This window comes from Sphaeramia orbicularis, chromosome 17 (genome assembly GCF_902148855.1).
Source record: "Sphaeramia orbicularis chromosome 17, fSphaOr1.1, whole genome shotgun sequence".
NCBI classification, from domain to species: domain Eukaryota; kingdom Metazoa; phylum Chordata; class Actinopteri; order Kurtiformes; family Apogonidae; genus Sphaeramia; species Sphaeramia orbicularis.
In genome coordinates, this window is record NC_043973.1 from 53,771,065 (window position 1) to 53,793,230 (window position 22,166).

The window sequence follows — 22,166 nt, forward strand, 5'->3', positions numbered from 1 at the left end:
AACTGTGGAACCGAACCACAAATACATGAGTTCACACAGTCAGAGGAAAGTATTCGTTAAAGTTGTGACAGTCTTACTCACAGACTCATTAATAACGTTGTTCAGTTCGTTGTCGTCGCTGATGCTGACGCCGCCGTGGACTCAGAATGGAGACGTGTTCATTAGCCTCTGGATCGGACAGCGTTGTAATGATGCAGGCACATTTTTCTCCACCATCAGGACATTGAAAATGTCAAGAAGCTGCAGCTGCTTCTGAAATCCAGACACAAAGCATCAGCGAAAACACTGAGGCCACGTCAAACTGCACACAGAAACACTTTAAAGGACTCTGACGCTTTACATTAATCAACACTTTTTGGAGGTTTTTCTAGATCGGATGCTCTGCAGAGTAGGGCTGTAAGAAAATATCGGTTCTGCAATACATCGTGATATTTCATTTTAAGATATTGTATCGATATTAAAAAGTACTGTATTGATATTTTTAGGTATTTATTTAAATGCAGATATGGCGGAGGTTCATTTTAGTTTTTCTTTATTGTTTGTATCTTATTTAGGGATGCAACGATATGAAAATTTCATATCACGGTTATTGTGACCAAAATTATAACGGTTATCATTATTATCGCAGTATTGTTGAAACTGTGCTCAAAATATTCAAAAAGTACTAATACACACACTGACATAATTTAACCAAGTTGTATTTTGAAAAGAAAAAAAACAACAACAAAAAACCAAATAAAATAATCGGCGCATTGTACCATCTGTTGGCAGAAACATTCAAATATTAATCCTTAGTGGTCTGAGCCTATTTTGGCTGGGTTTTTTTTATTTTGCCTTTATATACTATATAAACAAATGTTTACTATACCCATGTTTGGGATCTGTTTTTTCAGCACAACTTCATTTATATCAACTGTCTATTACTTTTTTTACTTTAACCTACTATATCAACAAAAAAGGACAGAAAATACAAAAAAAAATATAAAATCCGATATGAAAAATGTGTATAATTTACTGCATAAATAAAACAAAGATGCTTAACGAACCTTTTCAAAGACTTTAAAAGTGAATATTGGTTCCAAATATTAGGAATATACAATTAAAATTGCAATAAATTAAAACTATACTCAAATATTTGACATAAAAGCAGATCTTTACATAGGCGTTTTCTCCCCTAAAAGTGCGGTAGATCAAACATGGTTAACATGAGAATTAGAATTTAAATGGTAATACTAACCGTCTGCAATTTTACCGTGGTTTATCGTTACACCAGTAATTGTTACATCCCTGTTTTTATTTATTATTATTTAACACCATTTTATTAAATAATGGTTATTTGAAGCATCCTAAAAGCACTTTTTACTGTCTGAGAGGCAGATGTTTGTTCCTTTGTTGAGACTGAACTATAATAATATTATAATGTTAGTTCTGAACTAATAGAATATGAACATTTGAACAGGATCTTAAACTGTAATGTCTGTAAAACAGAATTTCAGTTTGAACACAGGAACATTTTTGTGATATAGCATTAGATCCTGTTGTGATCAAATAATGTGTTAGTATTTGTGCAGATTTCTGGTGTAATTCAATTCTTCAAGGAAATAATCATTTAAAAAAGAAACAAACAAAAAATTGCCTTTTTAACAGTATCATGATATATTGTATCGTGATCCTAGTATTGTGATTTGTATCATATCGCCAGATTCTTGACAATACACAGCCCTACTGCAGAGGTGTGGTGCCATTTCTTAGAGTTGAAGTGTTGATCTTAAAGGGCTCTTAATTTTCTTGATTATTTTGTTCATTTTTGGTCAGTTTGTTGGTTGTTGTGTTCGTTCTTAATTTTCTGGATTATGTTGTTCATTTTCAGTCAGTTTGTTAGTTGTTTTATTCGTTTTTAATTTTTTTTTATTATTTTGATCATTTCTCTAATTATTTTCTTTATTTCATGTGCATTTTTGTACATAAAGGGTTAAAGTTTGTTCTTTTTATTATCATATGGTTGGAGCAGTGAAGGAACATGAGTATAAAAGTGAAGTTGTGGATGTTTTTTCACAGCGTCCGTTCGTGCAGACGTGGCGGTCATGTGGTGTCTGTGGAGACGAGGGTTTTTCAAACTGAAATGCCAGCGACTCCTTGGAGACGGACGTAATCATTTTCACTTCTGTTTTGTTGAGTGTGCATCCATTTTCCTGCAGCCGTTTGTTGTTTTTTTTTTTTTTTCAGTAATAAATGTCCTGTGAACACAGCGGCACCGATCGATGCCCATTTCCATCCGAGGAGTTTTCTCAAAGCTCTGTCAATGTGAGAATCAATGCCTTAAACGCCAATGAATGGATGTGTTTATTCAGGATGAGGCCAGTGTGTGTGTGTGTGTGTGTGTGTGTGTTTGCGTTGAGCCCGAGGCCATAGTAAGTGGTGCATGTGCAGTTTGTGTGCACTCTGGGTAATTAGACCACGGCCAACAACAAACGGATGATTTTATTTAGTTCACTTCTGCTTCAGTGTGAGATTCAAACCGGCTGAACTCAACGTGGAATGAACACAGCGTTAAATACGAAAGGAATAAAAGAAAAAAAACATATTAAAACAACTGGAATGAAAGAAAAATAGATTAAAACAACTGAAATAAAAGGAAAAATAGATTAAAATGAGTGGAATGAAAGATAAAAACATTAAAACGAATGGAATGAAAAAAAGATTAAAACTGGAATGAAAGAAAAAAAACATTAAAACAACTGTAATAAAAGGAAAAATAGATTAAAACGACTGGAATAAAAGAAAAAATAGATTAAAATGACTGGAATGAAAGAAAAAAACTGATTAAAACAACTGGAATGAAAGAAAAACAGATTAAAATGAGTGGAATGAAAGAAAAAACAGATTAAAACAACTGGAATGAAAGAAAAAAACAGATTAAAACAACTGGAATGAAAGAAAAACAGATTAAAACAAATGGAATAAAAGAAAAACATTTAAAAAACTGGAATGAAAGAAAAAAACATTAAAACGACTGGAATAAAAGAAAAAACTGATTAAAACTGGAGTAAAAGAAAAAATAGATTACACAACTTTACACCTGTCATACTTTACACCTGTCATACTTTACACCTGTCATACTTTACACCTGCCATACTTTACACCTGTCATACTTTACACCTGCCATACTTTACACCTGTCACACTTTACACCTGCCATACTTTACACCTGTCATACTTTACACCTGCCATATTTTACACCTGTCATACTTTACACCTGCCATACTTTACACCTGTCACACTTTACACCTGCCATACTTTACACCTGCCATACTTTACACCTGCCATAATTTACACCTGTCACACTTTACACCTGCCATAATTTACACCTGCCATATTTTACACCTGCCATACTTTACATCTGCCATACTTTACACCTGTCATACTTTACACCTGCCATAATTTACACCTGTCATACTTTACACCTGTCATACTTTACACCTGCCATAATTTACACCTGTCACACTTTACACCTGCCATACTTTACATCTGCCATACTTTACACCTGCCATAATTTACACCTGTCACACTTTACAACTGCCATAATTTACACCTGCCATACTTTACACCTGTCATAATTTACACCTGCCATAATTTACACCTGCCATACTTTACACCTGCCATAATTTACACCTGTCACACTTTACACCTGCCATAATTTACACCTGCCATACTTTACACCTGTCATAATTTACACCTGCCATATTTTACACCTGCCATACTTTACATCTGCCATACTTTACACCTGTCATACTTTACACCTGCCATAATTTACACCTGTCATACTTTACACCTGTCATACTTTACACCTGCCATAATTTACACCTGTCATACTTTACACCTGTCATGTTTTTGCCCTTTTTCTACATGATTTTGTTTGTTTTCTTGTTTTATTTCATTCAGATCTATTCACTTTTTAGATTTTGTTTTTCATTTTTTGTTCATTTTCTTGACAATTTTGTTCTTTTTTTTTGCTTTAGTTTCACCAAACTCTTACCTTCGCTTAAGTAATGGAATACATGAGTAAAATAATACGGAACCAGGAATATGGAAATGACCTGATGATGCGTTTGCCATGGTGCCATTGTGGATTCGTTAAACGGACTAACGCTAATCATCTGTGGACGTTAACACTCGCGGTGGGTTCCGACAGCTGTGGTGGGAGAACGGTAACAAACGTCCAAACGTCTGTGGTTTCTACTCCACTTCCTGTCGTCGGCCTCCCTGTGCTGACTGAACTCCCAGCATCCTCTCTGCTTCTTTTCCTTCCAACTCACAGAGCTGCTGTGGAGCTTTTGGCTTTTTTTTTTTTTTTCTTATTTGTGTGTGATCGGGCCAGATTTTCTGCTCCAGTTTTCCGCTGTGTCTGCTGCCGTTCAGTCCGACGGCCCGCTCTTAAACCGGCGTTGGGAATAAAAGCGTTGCATTCATGTCGGAGCAGCGACGTCACCTGGACTCACTGTTCGTCTGCTCGTACCAGCGGGTCGGACGCTCAGAGGAAGTTAGTAGAAGCTCATGTTAACCCTTTAAGAGCCAAAACATTACAACTGTAGCGCTGAGCCAAACAGCAACTGTAACGGATACGGACGAAGGTTTGAGTTCATTTCTTTAAAAGAAAAAAAAAAAAAAGATAAAAGAACCAGAAATATGGAAATGATCCAATGACACGTCCGACAGGATGTTATTATTTTGTTTACTCAAATGTTTTTGTTTCATTTTCTACATGATTTTGATTGTGTTCATGATTATTTTGTTCACCTTTGTTCAATTTCTGGATTTTTTTTTTTTCCGTTCATTTTCTTGATAATTTTGTTCATTTTTCTTCATTTTTTAAAATAATCTTGGCTGTTTTGTTCATTTTCTAGAATAATTTGCTAATTATCTTTTGTTTCTGTTTCTTTCCTTAATCATTTTGTTTATGTCCCAAATGTTTTTGTTCATTTTCTAGATAATTTTGTTTGTTTTAATGATTATTTTTGTTCACCTTTGTTCATTTTCTGGATTTTTTTTCGTTCATTTTCTCAATAATTTTGTTCATTTTTCATTTAAAAAAAAAAAAAAAATCTTGGCTTTTTTGTTCATTTTCTAGAATAATTTGCTAATTATCTTTTGATTTTGTTTTTTTTCCCTTAATTTTGTTTATGTACAAAATGTTTTTGTTCATTTTCTAGATAATTTTGTTCATTTTTGTTAACTTTCTAGATGATTTTGTTTGTTGTCTTGATTATTTAGTTCACCTTTGTTCATTTTTCTGGATTTCTTTTTTGTTCATTTTCTTGATAATTTGTTCATTTTTCTTCATTTTTTAAAAAATAATCTTGGCTTTTTTGTTAATTTTCTAGACTAATTTGCTAATTATCTTTTGTTTCTGTTTCTTTGCTTGATCATTTTGTTCATGTCCCAAATATTTTTGTTCATTTTCTAGATAATTTTGTTCATTTTTCTTAATTTTCTAGATGATTTTGTTTTTCATGATTATTTTGTTCACCTTTGTTCATTTTCTGGATTTTTTTTTTTTTCATTTTCTTGATAATTTTGTTAATTTTTCTTAATCATCTTGATAATTTTGTTCATTTTTTCCCTCTGAACCATGACTAAAGTTCATTATCAGGTTTTAGGACTCATTTTAATCACATCGGCAACTAATGTTCTGTTGTTTCACTTCATTTATATAATGTGTTTTGATGTGGAACAAACATTTTACATTTGTTATATTTTGACCATAAAGAAAAGGTCAAACAACTGTCATCAGAAATATTTAACCCTTTGTTGTAATTTTATTTATTTATTTTTACTAATTAATTAATTAATTAATTAATTAAACCTTTATTTTAACAGGTAGGTCATTTGAGAACCCGTTCTCATTTACAATGATGACCTGGCCAAAAGGCAGCAGAACAGGCAGATCAAATTTTTATAGATTTTGTTAATTTTTGTTCATTTTCTTATTTTTATTTTTCTTGATTGTTTTAATTTACAAATGTTTTCATTCAGTTTCTAGACAGTTTTGTTTATTTTTTTGATTATTTTGTTCCCCTTTGTTCATTTTCTAGGTTTTTTTTTTCTTGATAAATTTGTTCAATTTTTTAGACTCATTTCCTCTTTGTATTTTGTTTCTGTTTTTCCTTGGTTGTTTTGTTTATTTTTGTTTATTTCCTAGTGTTTTTGTTCATTTTCTAGATGATTTTGTCAGTTTCTCTTGATCATTTTGTAGATGTTTTTTTCTTTGTACATTGTTGAGGAAAAACCCAAATTTTAATTTGACTGTTTTTCATTCTTTTTCATTCTGACTCTTCATCTCTACTCGTTGTGTTCGTCTTCGTCCTCTATCATATGTTTTTTGTCCAGGGTTTCTCGTTCAAATCCTCCAAACGTCTTCTCCTGCCTCCACTTTTCTCTCTTTATTTATCGCCTCTGGTTCGTCTAAATTAGACTCCACCTCCTGGGATCATTTCCCTCTTTGCGTTTCGCTCTCAGTCATTTGGAGCTTTTTGAACCCGGTCTGCACCAGAACCTGGTATTCACATTATTAGTGGTCCGTTCCAGTTGGTCCACCGTGTCGGTCCATGGTCTGGGCTGTGTCCTGGTCCTGGTAATCCTCTCTGCTGGGACAGATGGAGGTCTCCAGGAGGTCCGGGGGTCTCAGTAAATCCCCTCCTGGCAGGTTCTGTGTCCCTGACGTCCACCATGACACTTTAAAGGTTAAATCTGTCACCGTTGGACTCCCCGTCCTGGTTCTGCTTCTGCTTTAAAATCAATCTGATGGCGGAAAACGGGACGAAGAAAAGGCGACAAGAAGCACCGTTTAACCCTTCAATTTCATTTTAATGCCTGGTCCAACTAAAGGTCCATTTGTTTGGACAAATATAATGATACCAACAAAAATAGCTCATAGTAGTTTAATTTCAGAGCTGATATCTATCCATTTAACATGTTTTCTTGATAAAAACCCAAATCACTTTAGTTCTTCCATCTGTATCTAGGACATTGTACTGACAAAAACAGTGCTTTTAGACATTCCATTTTTTTCTTTTCTGTCTTTTTTAGTCACATGACACACACAGGAGTTAGGACTGGATTGCATAACTATTGTTTTTGATGGTCTTATAATTTTTTCCACGACAGTATATGTTTGTGTGTGTGTGTGTGTGTGTGTGTGTGTGTGTGTGTGTGTGTGTGTAAATACATGTAGATCAGGGATGTCAGGTTCCAAATTCAGCCCAATTTGATCTAAACTGAGTCAGACTAATAAAATAATAACATAATAATCTATAAATATGGAACACTCCACATTTTTCTGTTTGTTTTATTGCAAATAAAACAGTAAATTATGAAAATATTTACATTTACAATCTATCCAAACAAAAAAAGATGTGAATAAACTGAAATTTCTTAAGAAAATTAAATACGGTTTTAACAATATTATGTCTCGACTTATTTATATACATGTGTTAACGTGTTTTCTTGATAACAACTAAAATCACTTCAGTTCTTTTATCTGTATCTATGACATTGTACTGACAAAAACAATGCTTTTAGACATGCCATTTTTTTCTTTTCTGTCTGTTTTAGTCATATGATACACACAGGAGTTAGTACTGGATTGCATAACTATTGTTTTTGATGGCTTTTGATGGTCTAAGATTTTTTTCCACGACTGTAGGACCTGTGGATCCCTGTAGTAATAATATAATGACCTATAAATCAGGGGTCTCAAACTCATTTTCTTTCAGGTTCCACATTCAGCCTGATTTGATCTCCAGTGGGCCGAACCAGTAAAATAATAACAGAATAACCTAGAAATAATGACAACTGCACATTTTTGTCTTTGTTTTAGTGCAAAAAAAAATGAATTAAATTATGAAAACACTTACTTTTACAAACTATCCAAACAAAAAAGATGTGAATAACCTGAAAAAACTAAAATTTCTTAAGAAAAATTAGTGCAATTTTAACAATATTCTGCCTCAACTTATCATTTCGACATGTGCATTATGGATCAGATCTACAAAGACACTAAACACTGAGGAACAGGCAGAAAAGAGTTTAAATTGGGCTGAATTTTCTGTAGACATTTCAGGTTCATATTTGTTCAGGTTATTCACATTTTATTGTTACAGGACAGTTTGAAAATGCAAATATTTTCATAATTCAATGTTATTTTTTGCACTAAAACAAAGACAAAAATTTGAAATTTTCATTATTTATAGACATAATGTAATATTTTTTATTTTTCTTTATATCAAACCGAGAAGAAAATCTGGAGTCATTCTTTTTTGTCGGTTCTTCTGCTGTTATTATTTGACTGTAGATCATATTGGTCTGTATGTGGAACCTGAACTAAAATGAGTTCCACAGCCTTGACTGTGGAATTTTTGCACTTTGCAAATTCCTCCCAGGGGCCAGATTGGAACCTTTGGTGGGACGCATTTGGCCCCCGGGACGCATGTTTGAGACCCCTGAAATAAATAATGTCAACTCCAGAGTTTTCTCTATGTTTTAGAGTTACATGATGAAACTACCTTTTAAAAAATAGGAATAACATGAACAACCATGAAAAACTGAAAAATAAGCGCAATTTTAACAATATTCTGCCTCAGTTTATTATTTCCACATGTGCAGCTCACAGTGGATCTACAAATACACAAAACATTGAATACTGGTAAAACTGTACTTTTCTTCAGATGTTTCTGTTCAGATTTGTTCAGATTATATATATTTCACTGTTAAAGGACAGTTTGTAAATGCACACATTTTCATGTAATCGTCCTCTTTTTTTTTACACTAAAACAAAGAGAAACAGTCATTATTTCTAGGTTATTCTGACAGTATTTCCTAACAGTTATACACATATTAAAATAAACTGTCCATTTCTATACATAGCACAATATATTATTGATCCCATGGGCCGGATTGGACCCTTTGGCGGGCCGGTTCTGGTCCACGGGCCGTAAGTTTGACCCCTGTGCCTTAAAGGGTTAAACTGCTTCACTGCACTGATGGTCAGTCTTAATAGCTCTGTATAAATATAAATATACGCCGCTGCCGTTGTGTGATCAATCACCGCTTTTGTTCGCTCAGCATCTTTCTCAGCGTCCGAGTTCGTCTGCTGAACAAAAAAAAAAAAAAAAAAAAAAAGGAAGAAGAAGCCGAGAAGAAAATGTGCAGGTGGTGTTACTCTTGTGTTTGCATTCTCAGGGAAAATAAATGGAGCTGTGAACGATGCAGATGGAAAACAGGGCAACTGGAACGGAGATGCAGCGGTTTTACATTCAGCACTTTCAGCCCGGATGGCAAAAAGACTTAAAAACATAATAATTAGAACACACTTAAAAATATGAATATATGAAATATATTATATGAAAAAAACTCAATAAAGAGAATTTAAAAAAAATATATATATATAAGTTTAGATAAGACTTTATTACGGAAGCGTATTGCATTCAGACAAAAAATAAAATTCATTTTTATTTTTTCAGAAAACAGTATCTCCTTAATTTGGAAAAAACAGAGCCAGATTTTTATTTTTTCAGAAAACAGGATAAAATAAGTTTTTAAAAAAATTTGCTCTGTTTTTCCGAATTAACGAGATACTGTTTTCTGAAAAAATAAAAATTCGGCTCTGTTCTCATTAATTCAGAAAAACAGAGCCAAATTAAAATTTCTTCAGAAAACAGTATCTCATTAATTCGGAAAAACAGAGCCAAATTTTTTTTTTTTGTGTGAATGTAATACGCTTCCGTATTTTAATGATCCCACCATGAGGAAATTTAAGAGTTTACCACAGCAACATGCATCACACCAAAAAGAAAAGGAAATGCAGGTAGAAATAAATATTCGCAAAAGTATAAAAATGTAAGTATAAATTTTAAATGACATGTTTGATGACATTACTAGAAAATATTAAGTATATTCAACTTATTTTATAGAAATAGTCGAATGTGTGAACAAAGTAAAGTTAAATGGATTTAAATTCATTAGTTTTAGTCGTGACCAAACCTCTTTTTCTTTGACCACCTGCACATGCTCAGTGCTTTCAGTCAAAGAGAGAGAGTTTTGGTGTTTATCGTACAAGAGACAAATCAAAAAGTTCTAAGCGACTATCGACGATCGTTTGTTTTAACCATGAGCGGACTGTTTGTTTTATTGTCCACCTGTTCCACGGACATTTTCTCTTAGCCAGGTGTCCAGTTGAAAAAAAAAGCAAAATATTATTCCTTTAAAAATCTTTGTTGAATGTAAGTTAAATGTACTTAAAACGTTCATTAACCATTACTTAATATTTGAAGTAAACTCAGCTTAGAGTAAGTTTGATTCTGAGTTAATGCTTAATTGTGTAGTGTAGTTTGTCTGTTTTCTCATTTCTCAGTATGTTTGGAAACTAAAACAACATGTTAAAGGTCAGAAAAAAAAACAGATTATTATCATTTTCTCTAAGTTTTGTCAGTGTCTGTTATAACATAGAAACTCAGCAGTTTCACTAAACACAACAATGACCATAAACCAACACGAAAAAGACGACGCATCAACCAAAACTGGCAGAAATAAGGGAAGTCACTCAGACAGAAAGGATGTGGTGTCGTCGTCCCATAAACCGACACTGGAACTTAACAGAAAGAACAGACGTGGAAATATAACTAGAAATGGAAACAAGGCAGAAAATGCATCAGAACGAAAGAAAAAAAATGAACAGAAATCTGTGAAAGGAGCTGAAAACTGTCACCAGGTTCAATAGGAAAGGTCTGATTTAGTGTCAAAGTCCTCAATTTCATTAGTTAGTGTTTAATTAAAATAAAGCGCAGTTTTCAGTCATAGTTTGTGAAGGTTTAGGTTTGGGAAAAGATCATGGTTTGGGGTAAAATACACACTTTCACAGCATTAATCGCATGTTTTTGATCCACTCAGAGTTTACATTCAGGAGAAAATAGACGATAATATCCAACAGCGACATGTGCCGGACGAAGTTCTAACAATGGCATAATTAATACCTTTATTGTAAAATAGTGTTTTCTCATGCTAAAGCGTCATCAATGTTTTGTTTTTTACCATGAAAAGTCAGAAATTCACTTTTTTTTTTAACCATTTGTTAGTTTTATTTTATTACATTTGTTCCACATCATCTATTTTCAAGCATCATATTCTACAGTTCACTTTGATACGATTTAATATGAAAACTAAAAATTGTGGAAAAAAAAAACAAAAAAGTGAATTTCTAACTTTTTTCATGGTAAAAAAAAAACAAAAAATGCACTGAACAAGTTTTAGGATGAGAAAACACTATTTTACAATAAACAGAAACATTATTAATTACCTCCACCAAGGAGGTTATGTTTTTGCCAGGGTTTGTTTGTTTGTTTGTCTGTCCGTTAGTGTGCAACATAACTCAAAAAGTTATGGACAGATTTTGATGAAATTTTCAGGGTTTGTTGGAAATGGGATAAGGAAGAAATGATTAAATTTTGGTGGTGATCAGGGATGAGGGGGCCCACGGGGGGGGGGGGCACTGATCAGCCTTGGCGGAGGTCTGCGCTCTCCGAGTGCTTCTAGTTAACGTGTTTTTGTAGTTTTTTTTTTTACCCTCAAAACAGTAAGAAGTTCACTTTTTTCTTTTTTTTCTTTTTTACAATTTTAATTCTTATTTTATTACATTTGTTCCAAATCATCTATTTTCAAGCATCGTATTCAACAGTTCACTTTGATACGATTTAATATGAAAACTAAAAATTGTAAAAAAAAAAAAAAAAAAAAAAAAAAAAGTGAATTTCTGTTTTCATGATAAAAAAACAAAAAACCACATTGAACATGTTTTAGGATGAGAAAACACTACTTTACAATAGATAGAAACGTTATCATGTTTTTGTTTTTTACCCTGAAAACAGTCAGCAAGTCACTTTTTTTTTGTACAGTTTTTTAGTTTTATTTTATTACATTTGTTCCATATCATCTATTTTCAAGCATTGTATCAAGGTTAACTGTTGAATGGATGAATGGATTAGATTAGATTAAATTAGATTATATTCAACTAGATTAGACTTTGATTCCATAATGGGGATCAATAATTATTCCTATTCATTTTATTTATTTTAATCTTTTTTCAAACTTAATTTCCTTCCTTTTTTTTGCCTTTTTTCCACCTTCCTTAATGATTTAGCACCATTTATAATATTATCCTCTGTATTTTGTGTTATTTTCAGTGTAAATCATGTATTTTCTTTATGATCATGTAGATTATTGTAGTTGAAGGTTATTATAAACAGAAACAGAGAAAAGTGAGGTTCACTGAAAATGTCATAAACTGAACATAAACCCAGTGTCTCCATCCACTGTCTTTGATCCAAGTCCATGGGTTTTACTGGTGAATCAATGTTGGAGAAGATGACAGTGTTTCTATGGTAACTACAGAGCCTCTGAACATCCAAATATGGTCATATCTGATGACCATGAAAAGATGAACTGTATTTTACACCAATTATTGACATGGATTGATAGGATTAGTGGATCAACAGGAATTAAACAGTTAATATCAGTAGATGCTTTAGTTGATTTTTTGTCAGTTTGTTCATTTCTTTGTTAATTTTTGTTGGGGTTTTTTGTAATTTTCTTGTTTTTACTTCTTATTTACTTCATTTCACGTGGATTTTTGTTCATGTTCTCATTTTTTTTTGTTCCATTATTGTTTATTTTCTTGATTTTCTTGGTCACATTGTTATTTTGTTGAATTTCCTTGATTATTTACTTAACTTTTGTTCATGTTACTTGTTATAGTCAATTTTTTGTCAAACGTTTTGTCAATGCGATGACCATGAAAAGACGACAAACTGTATTTTACACCAATTATTGACATGTATTGATAGGTTTAGTGCACAGGTGTCAAACATGCGGCTCGGGGGCCAAAACCGGCCCACCAAGGGTTCCAATCTGGCCTGCAAGATGAATTTACAAAGTGCAAAATGCAAAAATTACCCTGAAGATATTAACAGTCAAGGGCATCAAACTAAAAAATAACAGCATAATAACCTAGAAATAATGACTCCAAATTTTCTTCTTGGTTTAATGTGAAAAAAATAATATGACATTATGCCTATAAATAATGGCAACACCAATCTTTTCTCTTTGAGTTATTGGAATGTCTGGAATGTCTAAAGAAAAATAAGAGTAATTTTAACAATATTCTGCCTGTTTTGTGCCTTAGTAGATCTGATCCGTAATACACATGTATAAATCATAAGTTGAGGCACACTATTGATAAAACTGTACTTATTTTTCTTCCGAAATTTCAGTTTTTTCAGGGTTTTCACATCTTTTTTGTTTTGGATAGAAATAGTTTCATTATTTAGTGTTATTTTTTGCACTAAAAAATTTGGAGTTGTCATTATTTATAGGTTATTCTGCTATTATTGTACTGGTCCGGCCCACTGGAGATCAAATTGGGCTGAATATGGCCCCTGAAACAAAATGAGTTTGACACCCCTGGTTTAGTGGATCAACAGCTATTAAACAGTTAATATCAGTGGATGGTTTAGGTTTTTGAGGGTTAACAGAATAAACAGAAATGATGAAAATTCCTGATTTTTAAGTATTTTGCTCATTTTCTTCTCACTTTAAAGGTATTTATTCACTTTTATGCCATATTTCAATGTTTTTTGGTTCATTTTTTCCTTATTTTTCCAGTATTTCGTTCATTTCATTCTCATTTTACAAATTTTTGTACATTTTATCCTATGAATAATGGAGGTCAAACTGTATTTGACCTCAGTTATTGACATGTACTGATAGATTTAGTGGATCAACAGGTATTAAACAGTTTAGATCATTAGATGGTTGTATTCGTTGGTGGATTTTTGTGTCTTTATGGGTTAAAGCTGCCGTCGGAGCAGATTCTCCTGTTTCCATTTGTCGCCGTCTGTTCATCCGCATGAAGTGGATCACACTTCCTTTGTGCGTCTCAGTTCGTAGGTTAAATTAAGTCTTTGTGCCTCCCGGAGCACTTCCTGCAGGTTGTGGCGGCGCCGCCCCCAGCCCGGCGCCTTCGGGTTAAAAGCAGCCATTGTGCGTCCAGATGATTGTGAGTCATGGTACCGGCTGGGATACAGCAGAGGGTTCTGTTGTGGCCCGTGGAACGCTGAGGCAGGAACGGCCACCACGGCCAATGCTGCTGCTGGACGCTCCGCTGCCGTTTTACATGAACAGTGGAGTAAAAACAGTGTTAATGTTAGCATTAGCATCGGCTGTGGCCCATTCACATAAACGCTGAGGTTCTGGAAGTAGCTTTTAAGACTTTTTCTGTAGTTTTCAGATGTTTACCACTAACATCTCCTGTTTATGTCACTGTCACAGACATAAAAACACAGTATGTCATCAGTACGACCACTGTGATCAACACAAGCCTCAAAACTCAGTTGGATCTGCAGATAAAGCGTCTCCGATTGTCTGGTTTATCAGACGTTTTTCAGCTTTTCCATTAAACCTGTTTCCTTTCACAGCGATAATACTTCACCTCGTTTTTAATTTGACCTCGTTCATATATTTTATTACCTTGTATATATCCTGTATTTGTTGTATATGTTGGTTCTTTCTGTGGTATAGAGTTGGCCTGGTGTATATTTTTGCATTTCTTTGTAGTTTTGTAAATTGTCAGTATTTTTTTATTTATATTTTCAGTTTAATTTTGCACTTTAAGAATGTGCTGCTAAACAAAAAAATGTTTTCCTTGTTCCTGTAACAGCGGCAAAAAAAAAAGGTTTATTCTATTCTATTCTATTCTGTTCTATTCTATTCTATTCTATTCTATTCCATCCAGTGATGATATAATCAGTTTGGACAAGTGCATGAATCCCAAATATATTATCATTAACTGTTTGTATCTTCAGTATAATTTTTTATGAATTGTGTACAGATAACACGCCACTTTTAAATGGCGTGTTATCTGTACACATTATAAGCTTTCCACGTGTATGTTCACGCCAAGTAAAATAGCGCGCAATTAGCGTTTAGCGGCTAGGGTTAGTGTGATTAGTGGCTGCGTGATTAGCGGTTAGGGTTAGCCGTTACAGATATGTAAACCAGAGATCTTGGCGTACATTGACACGCGATCAAATGGCACGGAATAGCACGCAAAAGAATGAAAATGCATATGTATAGCACCCCAATTGCCCTAAGAACTGACATGACATACAACACGATTGCATGAGATCAGTCTGTAATTTTTGAACTTTGCAAATTCATCCCACAGGCCGGATTGGACCCTTTGGCAGAACACTTTTGGCCCGCAGCCCACATGTTTGACACCCCTGCATTAGAACCTGCCTTTTCTACCATTAGAACCTGCCTTTTGGACCATTAGAACCTGCCTTTTCTACCATTTGAGCCTGCCTTTTCTACCATTAGAACCTGCCTTTTGGACCATTAGAACCTGCCTTTTGGGCCATTAGAACCTGTCTTTTCTACCATTTGAGCCTGCCTTTTCTACCATTACAACCTACCTTTTGGACCATTAGAACCTGCCTTTTCTACCATTACAACCTACCTTTTGGACCATTAGAACCTGCCTTTGGTACAATTAGAACCAGCCTTTTCTACCATTAGAACCTGCCTTTGGGGACTCACTGTCCTCACTGGAACTGTTGCTGTCACTGTCTTGTAATGTGTGTGGAAATGACTAAAAATAGTCACTTGCCTGTTAAACGGTTAACAGTTTACAGATATACGTTCCATCTCAGGCTCTCCGTTGTCCAGTTCTTTGCTCGTATTGGTGCTGATTTTTTTGTTGTTGTGCTGAAGTCGTCCCCTGTGGAGCTCACAGATGGTCAGACTCATAAAAGAGCTTCAGCTGAAACGAAGCCAGAAATGTGTCGGTGACGTCGACGGTCGACCTGCTCCAAGGCGCTGTTTCCAGCTCAGCCTCATCATCACCTCAGATTCTACACTTACACACTGATGTTACTCACTCACGTTGGGGTTTTCATGGGTTCCGTACATCAGTCTTCTCCGCGGACGGTTTTTGTAGGAGTTGTTAGCATTTCATTAGCATCATAGCATAATTACCCGAACTCATCCACTATATGGACAAAAGTATGTGAACACGATGATTTCAGGTGCTTCTTTTCTAACAGGCGTCTGGGACACAAAACAATCATGACTAATGTCAGAATATAGTTTTATATTATGGGATAAATATCATTTCATTGGTTTGTTTGGGTTAAATTATTGTCTTTGCTTCTAAAATGCCTCAGAGATGATTTTGACTGAATTTCTCTGGTCATTGACTTTGTTTTATTTATGACTGTGATTTTAAATGTTCTACCGCTTTCCTGCTCTGACTGTAAATAATGTTCTTCCACATCTAACCATCTACTTTCACCACATCTCACTGAGGAAGAAAAATCTAACATTAAACTTCAAGGAAATACTGATGTTTCTAAACTATATGGACATAAATATTGAGACACATCATGTCTACAGCTGTCAGATGTCCTGGTCATGAGGATTTGAGATAAAAACATCAATGTTAATAATCAATAAGATTTTTGTCATATTTTTAAAGAAACAAATAATAAACACATCAGACTAGAGTGAATAAAATAATCCACATGATAAGAATGTAGTTGCATATGTGGGGATGAAAGCTATAAACCATTGTTGCAGGCAGAGGCGTTTCAGTAGTTTCACCAAGGGTTAGGGGTTAGGTACCAGGGGAACATCAGCACTGGAGAAACATAGGTACCGGAGGAACACAGGCATCATAAAACATAGGAACTGGGGGAACATAGGTACTGGGGGAACATAGGTACCAGGGAACATAGGTACTGGTGGAACATCGACACCGGGCAGCACAGGCATCATAAAACATAGGTACCAGGGGAGCATAGGTACCAGGGGAACATAGGTACCAGGGAATATAGGTACCAGGGGAACATAGGTACCAGGGGAACATAAGTACCAGGGAATATAGGTACCGGGGGAACACAGGTACTAGGGAACATAGGTACCGGTGGAACATCGGCAACGGGGAACACAGGCATCATAAAATATAGGTACCGGGGGAGCATAGGTATCATAAAACATAGGTACTGGGGGAAGATAGGTACCAGGGGAACTTCTGCATTATAAAACACTAGCGGTATTGTACCCGTGGTGCCATTGTGCGTGCAAGTGCCTATACATTATTGAGAATGCTGCCTTCACATTGTAGCATTGTCTGCTAGCAGTAGAAATTTCATGAATGGCAGCATAACGACTTCCAAAAATGGAGTATGGCGGCAGGGACAAAGAATTTAAAGTAGAGATAGGCTAAAATCACCCAGCATACTTCACAACATTTGAATATGGACATGAAATTGTCCCTAGTAGATAGTCAGGTAATGGTTGTATTCATTTGGTGAGTTTGGCAGCCTGTGAAGGCCGAGAAAAATCCATACAAATGTCCTCCTGTGCTGCAACATCGATGGGACACAGAATGTGTATTATATAGTAGGATAGGTACTGGCAGAACATAGGTACCGGGGGAACACAAATATGCTCCCTTTGACTCTCAGTCTTACGCTGGTGTAGGTCAGTGGTGTTTACTTAGATTTTGCATTGACTCTTCTGTGAATATGTTAATGACACCACTGTTGTTCTCCTTTGCATTTCAGAGACTAGAAAGGCATCATGGGAGGCAAACTCAGCAAAAAGAAGAAGGGATACAACGTGAACGATGACAAGGCCAAAGACAAGGACGCCAAAGCCGAGGGGGCATCTGCTGAGGAGAGCGAGGCGCCCAAGGACAACAAAGACGAGGCCCCCGCTGCCACCGACGCCAAGGAGGTAGCCAACGACACAGCAGCTAAAGAGGCGCCGGCAGCGGACGCCGCCGCGGCCAAGGGCGAGGAAAAGAACGCAGCTCCGGCCGCAAAGGAGCCCGAGAAACCTGCCGCCAACGCTGAGCCGAAAACAGAGGCACCCAAGAGCGCAGAGCCCGCCAAGGCCGAGGAGAAACCGGCCGCCCCCGCCCCAGCCAAGGAGTCAGCCCCGGCCGCCAAGGAGCCGGAGGCCAAGGCAGCAGCAGCGGCCCCGGAGAGCAAAGACGAGGCCGACGCCAAAAAGACTGAGGCCCCCGCGGCACCAGCAGCCAAAGCCGAGGCGGCGCCTGCTGCCTCCCCTGACCCCAAGCCCACAGAGGCAGCGGCGGCGGCCCCTGCACCGGCAAAGGAGGCCACAGCCGCCAGTTCAACACCAGCCGCCGAACCGCCGAAGGAGGCGAACGCCACGGAGGCACCGAGCAAGGATCAAACCGTAGCAGTTCAAGATTAATGGACAGCTTCTTTTCGGAAATGAAAATTAAGTACCTAACTCAACAACGACGAATTAAAAAAAGATGAAAAAGAAATTAACTAGCCCACGCATATTATGAAATAACAATAATAATAATAATTGTAATGATGACGATTGGTTGAAGGAGCCGGACCGGAGCAACCGCCTGGAGAAGAATCCGCAGCTGCAGATGATTATTGCTATTATTATTGTTATGTTTTATTCTATTTTTTTCTGCTGTAGTATTTGAACTTTGATACGAGTCTGTGTCGGCCATTTTGCCTCGCCATCCCGCCACTGCCATCGCCATCTCCTTCACACAGTCAAGAGGTTCAACCCGGCATTCAGAAACCCCGCCCCCTCACCCCCCTGCTCTGTGGACAATGTGGGGAAATTGGACCGAGGGGAAGGAGGGAGGGTCGACGGAACCACTTCACCAGCTGGACTCCCACCGCATCCGTCCACTCTTCATCCCTCCTCCTCCTCCTCCTCCTCCTCCTCCTCCTCCTCCTCCTCTACCGACAGTATTCAGTGCTGTGGATTTGTGGTCGTCTCCTTTTTTTTTTTCCCCAACCATCTCCCTTCAGTTTTATTTGTGTTTCCGGGTTGCGTCGCTGCCTGTTTCTCCATCTCTTGGCTTAAAATCGGGGGGAGTTTTGTCACGAGGACTGAGTTAGACCACGGTTTCTCGGACACTTTAGAGGTTGATAAAGTCGGTGGACGCAGAGCTAAATGTATTCTTAGGCATAAAACTGACGTAGGAGTTTTTTCAGATCTAGATTTTGTACTGAAACCCTTGGTATGTAGTGAACTAAGTGGGTTTTTTTAACATTTGTAATATCTACTACACCTGCAACGCCTCGCTAAAGCAACCTCTGAAGTGTTTTTTTTTTTTTGGAAACACTGATGGAAATCTCGGACCCTTCATCCAAATTTTAACATCAACTCATTGATTTATTTATTTATTTTTTAATCTTTTTTGCGTTAAACGTTGACAAAGACAGTGCAGGTAGAGATGGAGCTGTTATGACGACAAAGTTTACACTGAAAACTCAAACTTATATTTATTGAACACCACCATAAATGGACAGAACAGGACAGAGGTGGAGGATTATCAGCTCAATCTATGCCAGGATCTAAAATATCCATAACCTCGGCAGTAAAAGTAAAGTTCCCTACCCGTAAAATATTCAACATTTTAAAGACGTTGGGACTTAAACAATGCTTTCTAACGTACGAACTAACAACTCCAGGGCACAGATTGGTAGATATTTTCCTAATCGGAGCAAAAACTACAGGAAAAGCTCCGTATTTTTGCTAAAAAAAGTCAAGTTAACGGCCTTCTAATCGGTGCAAAAACACTTAACGTTAACGGTGATTCTAACCTGAAACCATCACTTACATTCGCAGGCTCTGCATCAAGGACGGGAAGTCCAGAGTAGCAACCGCCATTTCTATGGCAACCACACACACACACACACACACACACACACATATATATATATATATATATATATATATATATATATATATGTCATCATTATGGGATGAGAAAGCCTTGCACATGAAAAGGAGCCTCTGAGTTTATCATCGCCATCCCATCATGCATTTCTCCTTTCCTATGTCGCATATATACAGCCCGTGTATGCAGCGGTGGCACCTCCATCCTTTAAGTTGAAGTAAAAATAGCAATACTGTTCTGACGCCAACGCACCGATAAGGGAAGGAGACGCCTTTTACCAGCGACCCTTTAGCTTGGAGGACTTTAACACACTTTATTCCCGCTTTGAAAATAATACAGAAGAATAAGGATCAGGAAGGCTACGTTCAGACTGCAGGTAAATGTGTCCCAAATCTGATTTTTTCGCCCATATGTGACCTGTATCTGATCTGTTAAAGACAGTTTGAACAGTGCTAATCTGACCCAGACCACTTTCGTATGTGGTCCTAAATCCGATACGTATCCGATATTTTGCAATGCGACTTCAGTTTCAACGGCCAGGTCACATTTATCCAACCTTTACATCATTGAAATGCGACACACATCCCAATTCTACACAGTACGTGTCTCGTATTCCATCAGGACCTCTTTTGCACTTGCGGGTCACTTCAGGGTGGCATTCAGTTCAGGCTCAAAACTGATAGAAGTCGCATTTAATGTGGAATATGAACGAGCACACACACAAAAAAATCGGATTTCACCAGAAAATCCAAACTGCATCAAGACATATTGTCTGAACGTAGCCTTATCATCTCTTTAGGTTATGGAACTAGCGTCAATCTGAGAGAAGCGCAAAGAAAATTGTACTTAAGGAACTTAAGTATAAAAGAGGCCGAGGAAAAAGCTTTCTGCAAATGTGGGACAAATCCGATTTTTTCGCCCATATGTGACCTGTATCCGATCTGTTACAGACAGTTTGAACAGCGCTAATCCGACCCAGACCACTCTCATATGTGGTCCTAAATCTGATACGTATCTGATATTTTGCAATGCGACTTCAGTATGAACGGCCGGGTTGCATTTATCCGACCTTTACGTCATTAAAATGCGACAAACGTCACAATTCTGCACAGTATGTGTCTGTGTGGTCATGTATTCCGTCAGGACCTCTTTAGTGCATGTGGGTCACTTCAGAGTCGCATTCAGTTCAGACTGAAAACTGATAGCAGTCACATTTAACGTGGAATATGGACGAGCACACAAAAAAATCGGATTTCACCAGGAAAAAAAGACTTGCTGTCTGAACGTAGCCTCATCGTCCCTTTAGGTTGTAGAACTAGCATCAATCTGAGGGAAACGCAAAAGGAAAGTTGTACTTACGGAACTTAAGTATAAAAGAGGCCGAACAGAAAACTTTCTATCTCCAATTCTGGGGAAATGTGCGCTTTTAGACGAGTGAAAATAGGAAAAACAAAAAGGGAAACTCCAGTAAGAATGGACACGAACTCGGAAGAAATGAGCAGGAGACAAACTTTGAGGAAAGGACTGAAGAATGGTAAAAGAAGGACGAATAAACGGTCAAATTAATGGACATGTGAACGGCAGAACCAGTGCCCCGGTACCCAACCGAACCTCCCACCTTTGCATATGAGCAGGTATATATGTCAATATCCACCGCCATCCATCTGCTAGCCTTTCCGTTTCCGACTGATGCGCCGTTTTCCTCCCGACACTCGTAGCAGAAACAAACACTCGAGGAAACGTCACGTGTCATTTGGTCCAGTTTTTTTTTTTGTTTGTTTGTTTTTTTGTTTTGTTTTTTTTTCCTCTCGACTCAGTAAAAAATAATTTGCATGTCCGTGGTTGGGTGAACCTGTAGTCCTGTCTTTTTGGTCAAGTGGAATTAAAAAAAATAAAATAAATAATAATAATGATTTCTCAGTCTGCATCCATGGCAACTACAGTTGATATTTTCATTCCATGTCTCACCACTGCTATTTCCACTCCTACACGACGTCCATTGAAACAAAAATGAAAAGATGATATGGAAATTGATGCATTCAAAATTATATGTACTTGTATAAATGGTGCAACAGTAATAAAATGTAAGAAATTGACTGAAACTTATATTGTCTAAGTGTTTTTTTCCATCCTCTGTAATGGGCAGATTTAAGTATTTTAATATTTCTCATTGAAACATCACCTAAGACTCATAAAAAAGGAAGAAAATGAAACCAAATACATGAATATAAGTGTTGAAATGAATGGTTTAACCCTTTATTATAAAACTGATTAGGATTTTTACTCCCAAACAAGATTTAAATGTGTCCAATTGGATTATTATGAATAAGAAACATATATTAAAGTCCATTATTTGTAACAGCTTATGCATACTT

The 22,166-nt window shown here is 36.6% G+C and overlaps 1 protein-coding gene across 1 annotated transcript in view; it reads left to right on the plus strand.

Moving 5' to 3' along the window:
- LOC115437152 (brain acid soluble protein 1 homolog) overlaps positions 1-19,688 on the plus strand; it is a 53,935-nt gene extending 34,247 nt beyond the window's left edge. Inside the window, exon 2 of the mRNA XM_030160303.1 lies at positions 17,672-19,688. Coding sequence (XP_030016163.1) covers positions 17,688-18,329 — 642 coding nt within the window. The 5' untranslated portion in view covers positions 17,672-17,687 and the 3' untranslated portion in view covers positions 18,330-19,688. The remainder of the gene's footprint in view (positions 1-17,671) is intronic.
- Positions 19,689-22,166: the final 2,478 nt, after the last annotated feature.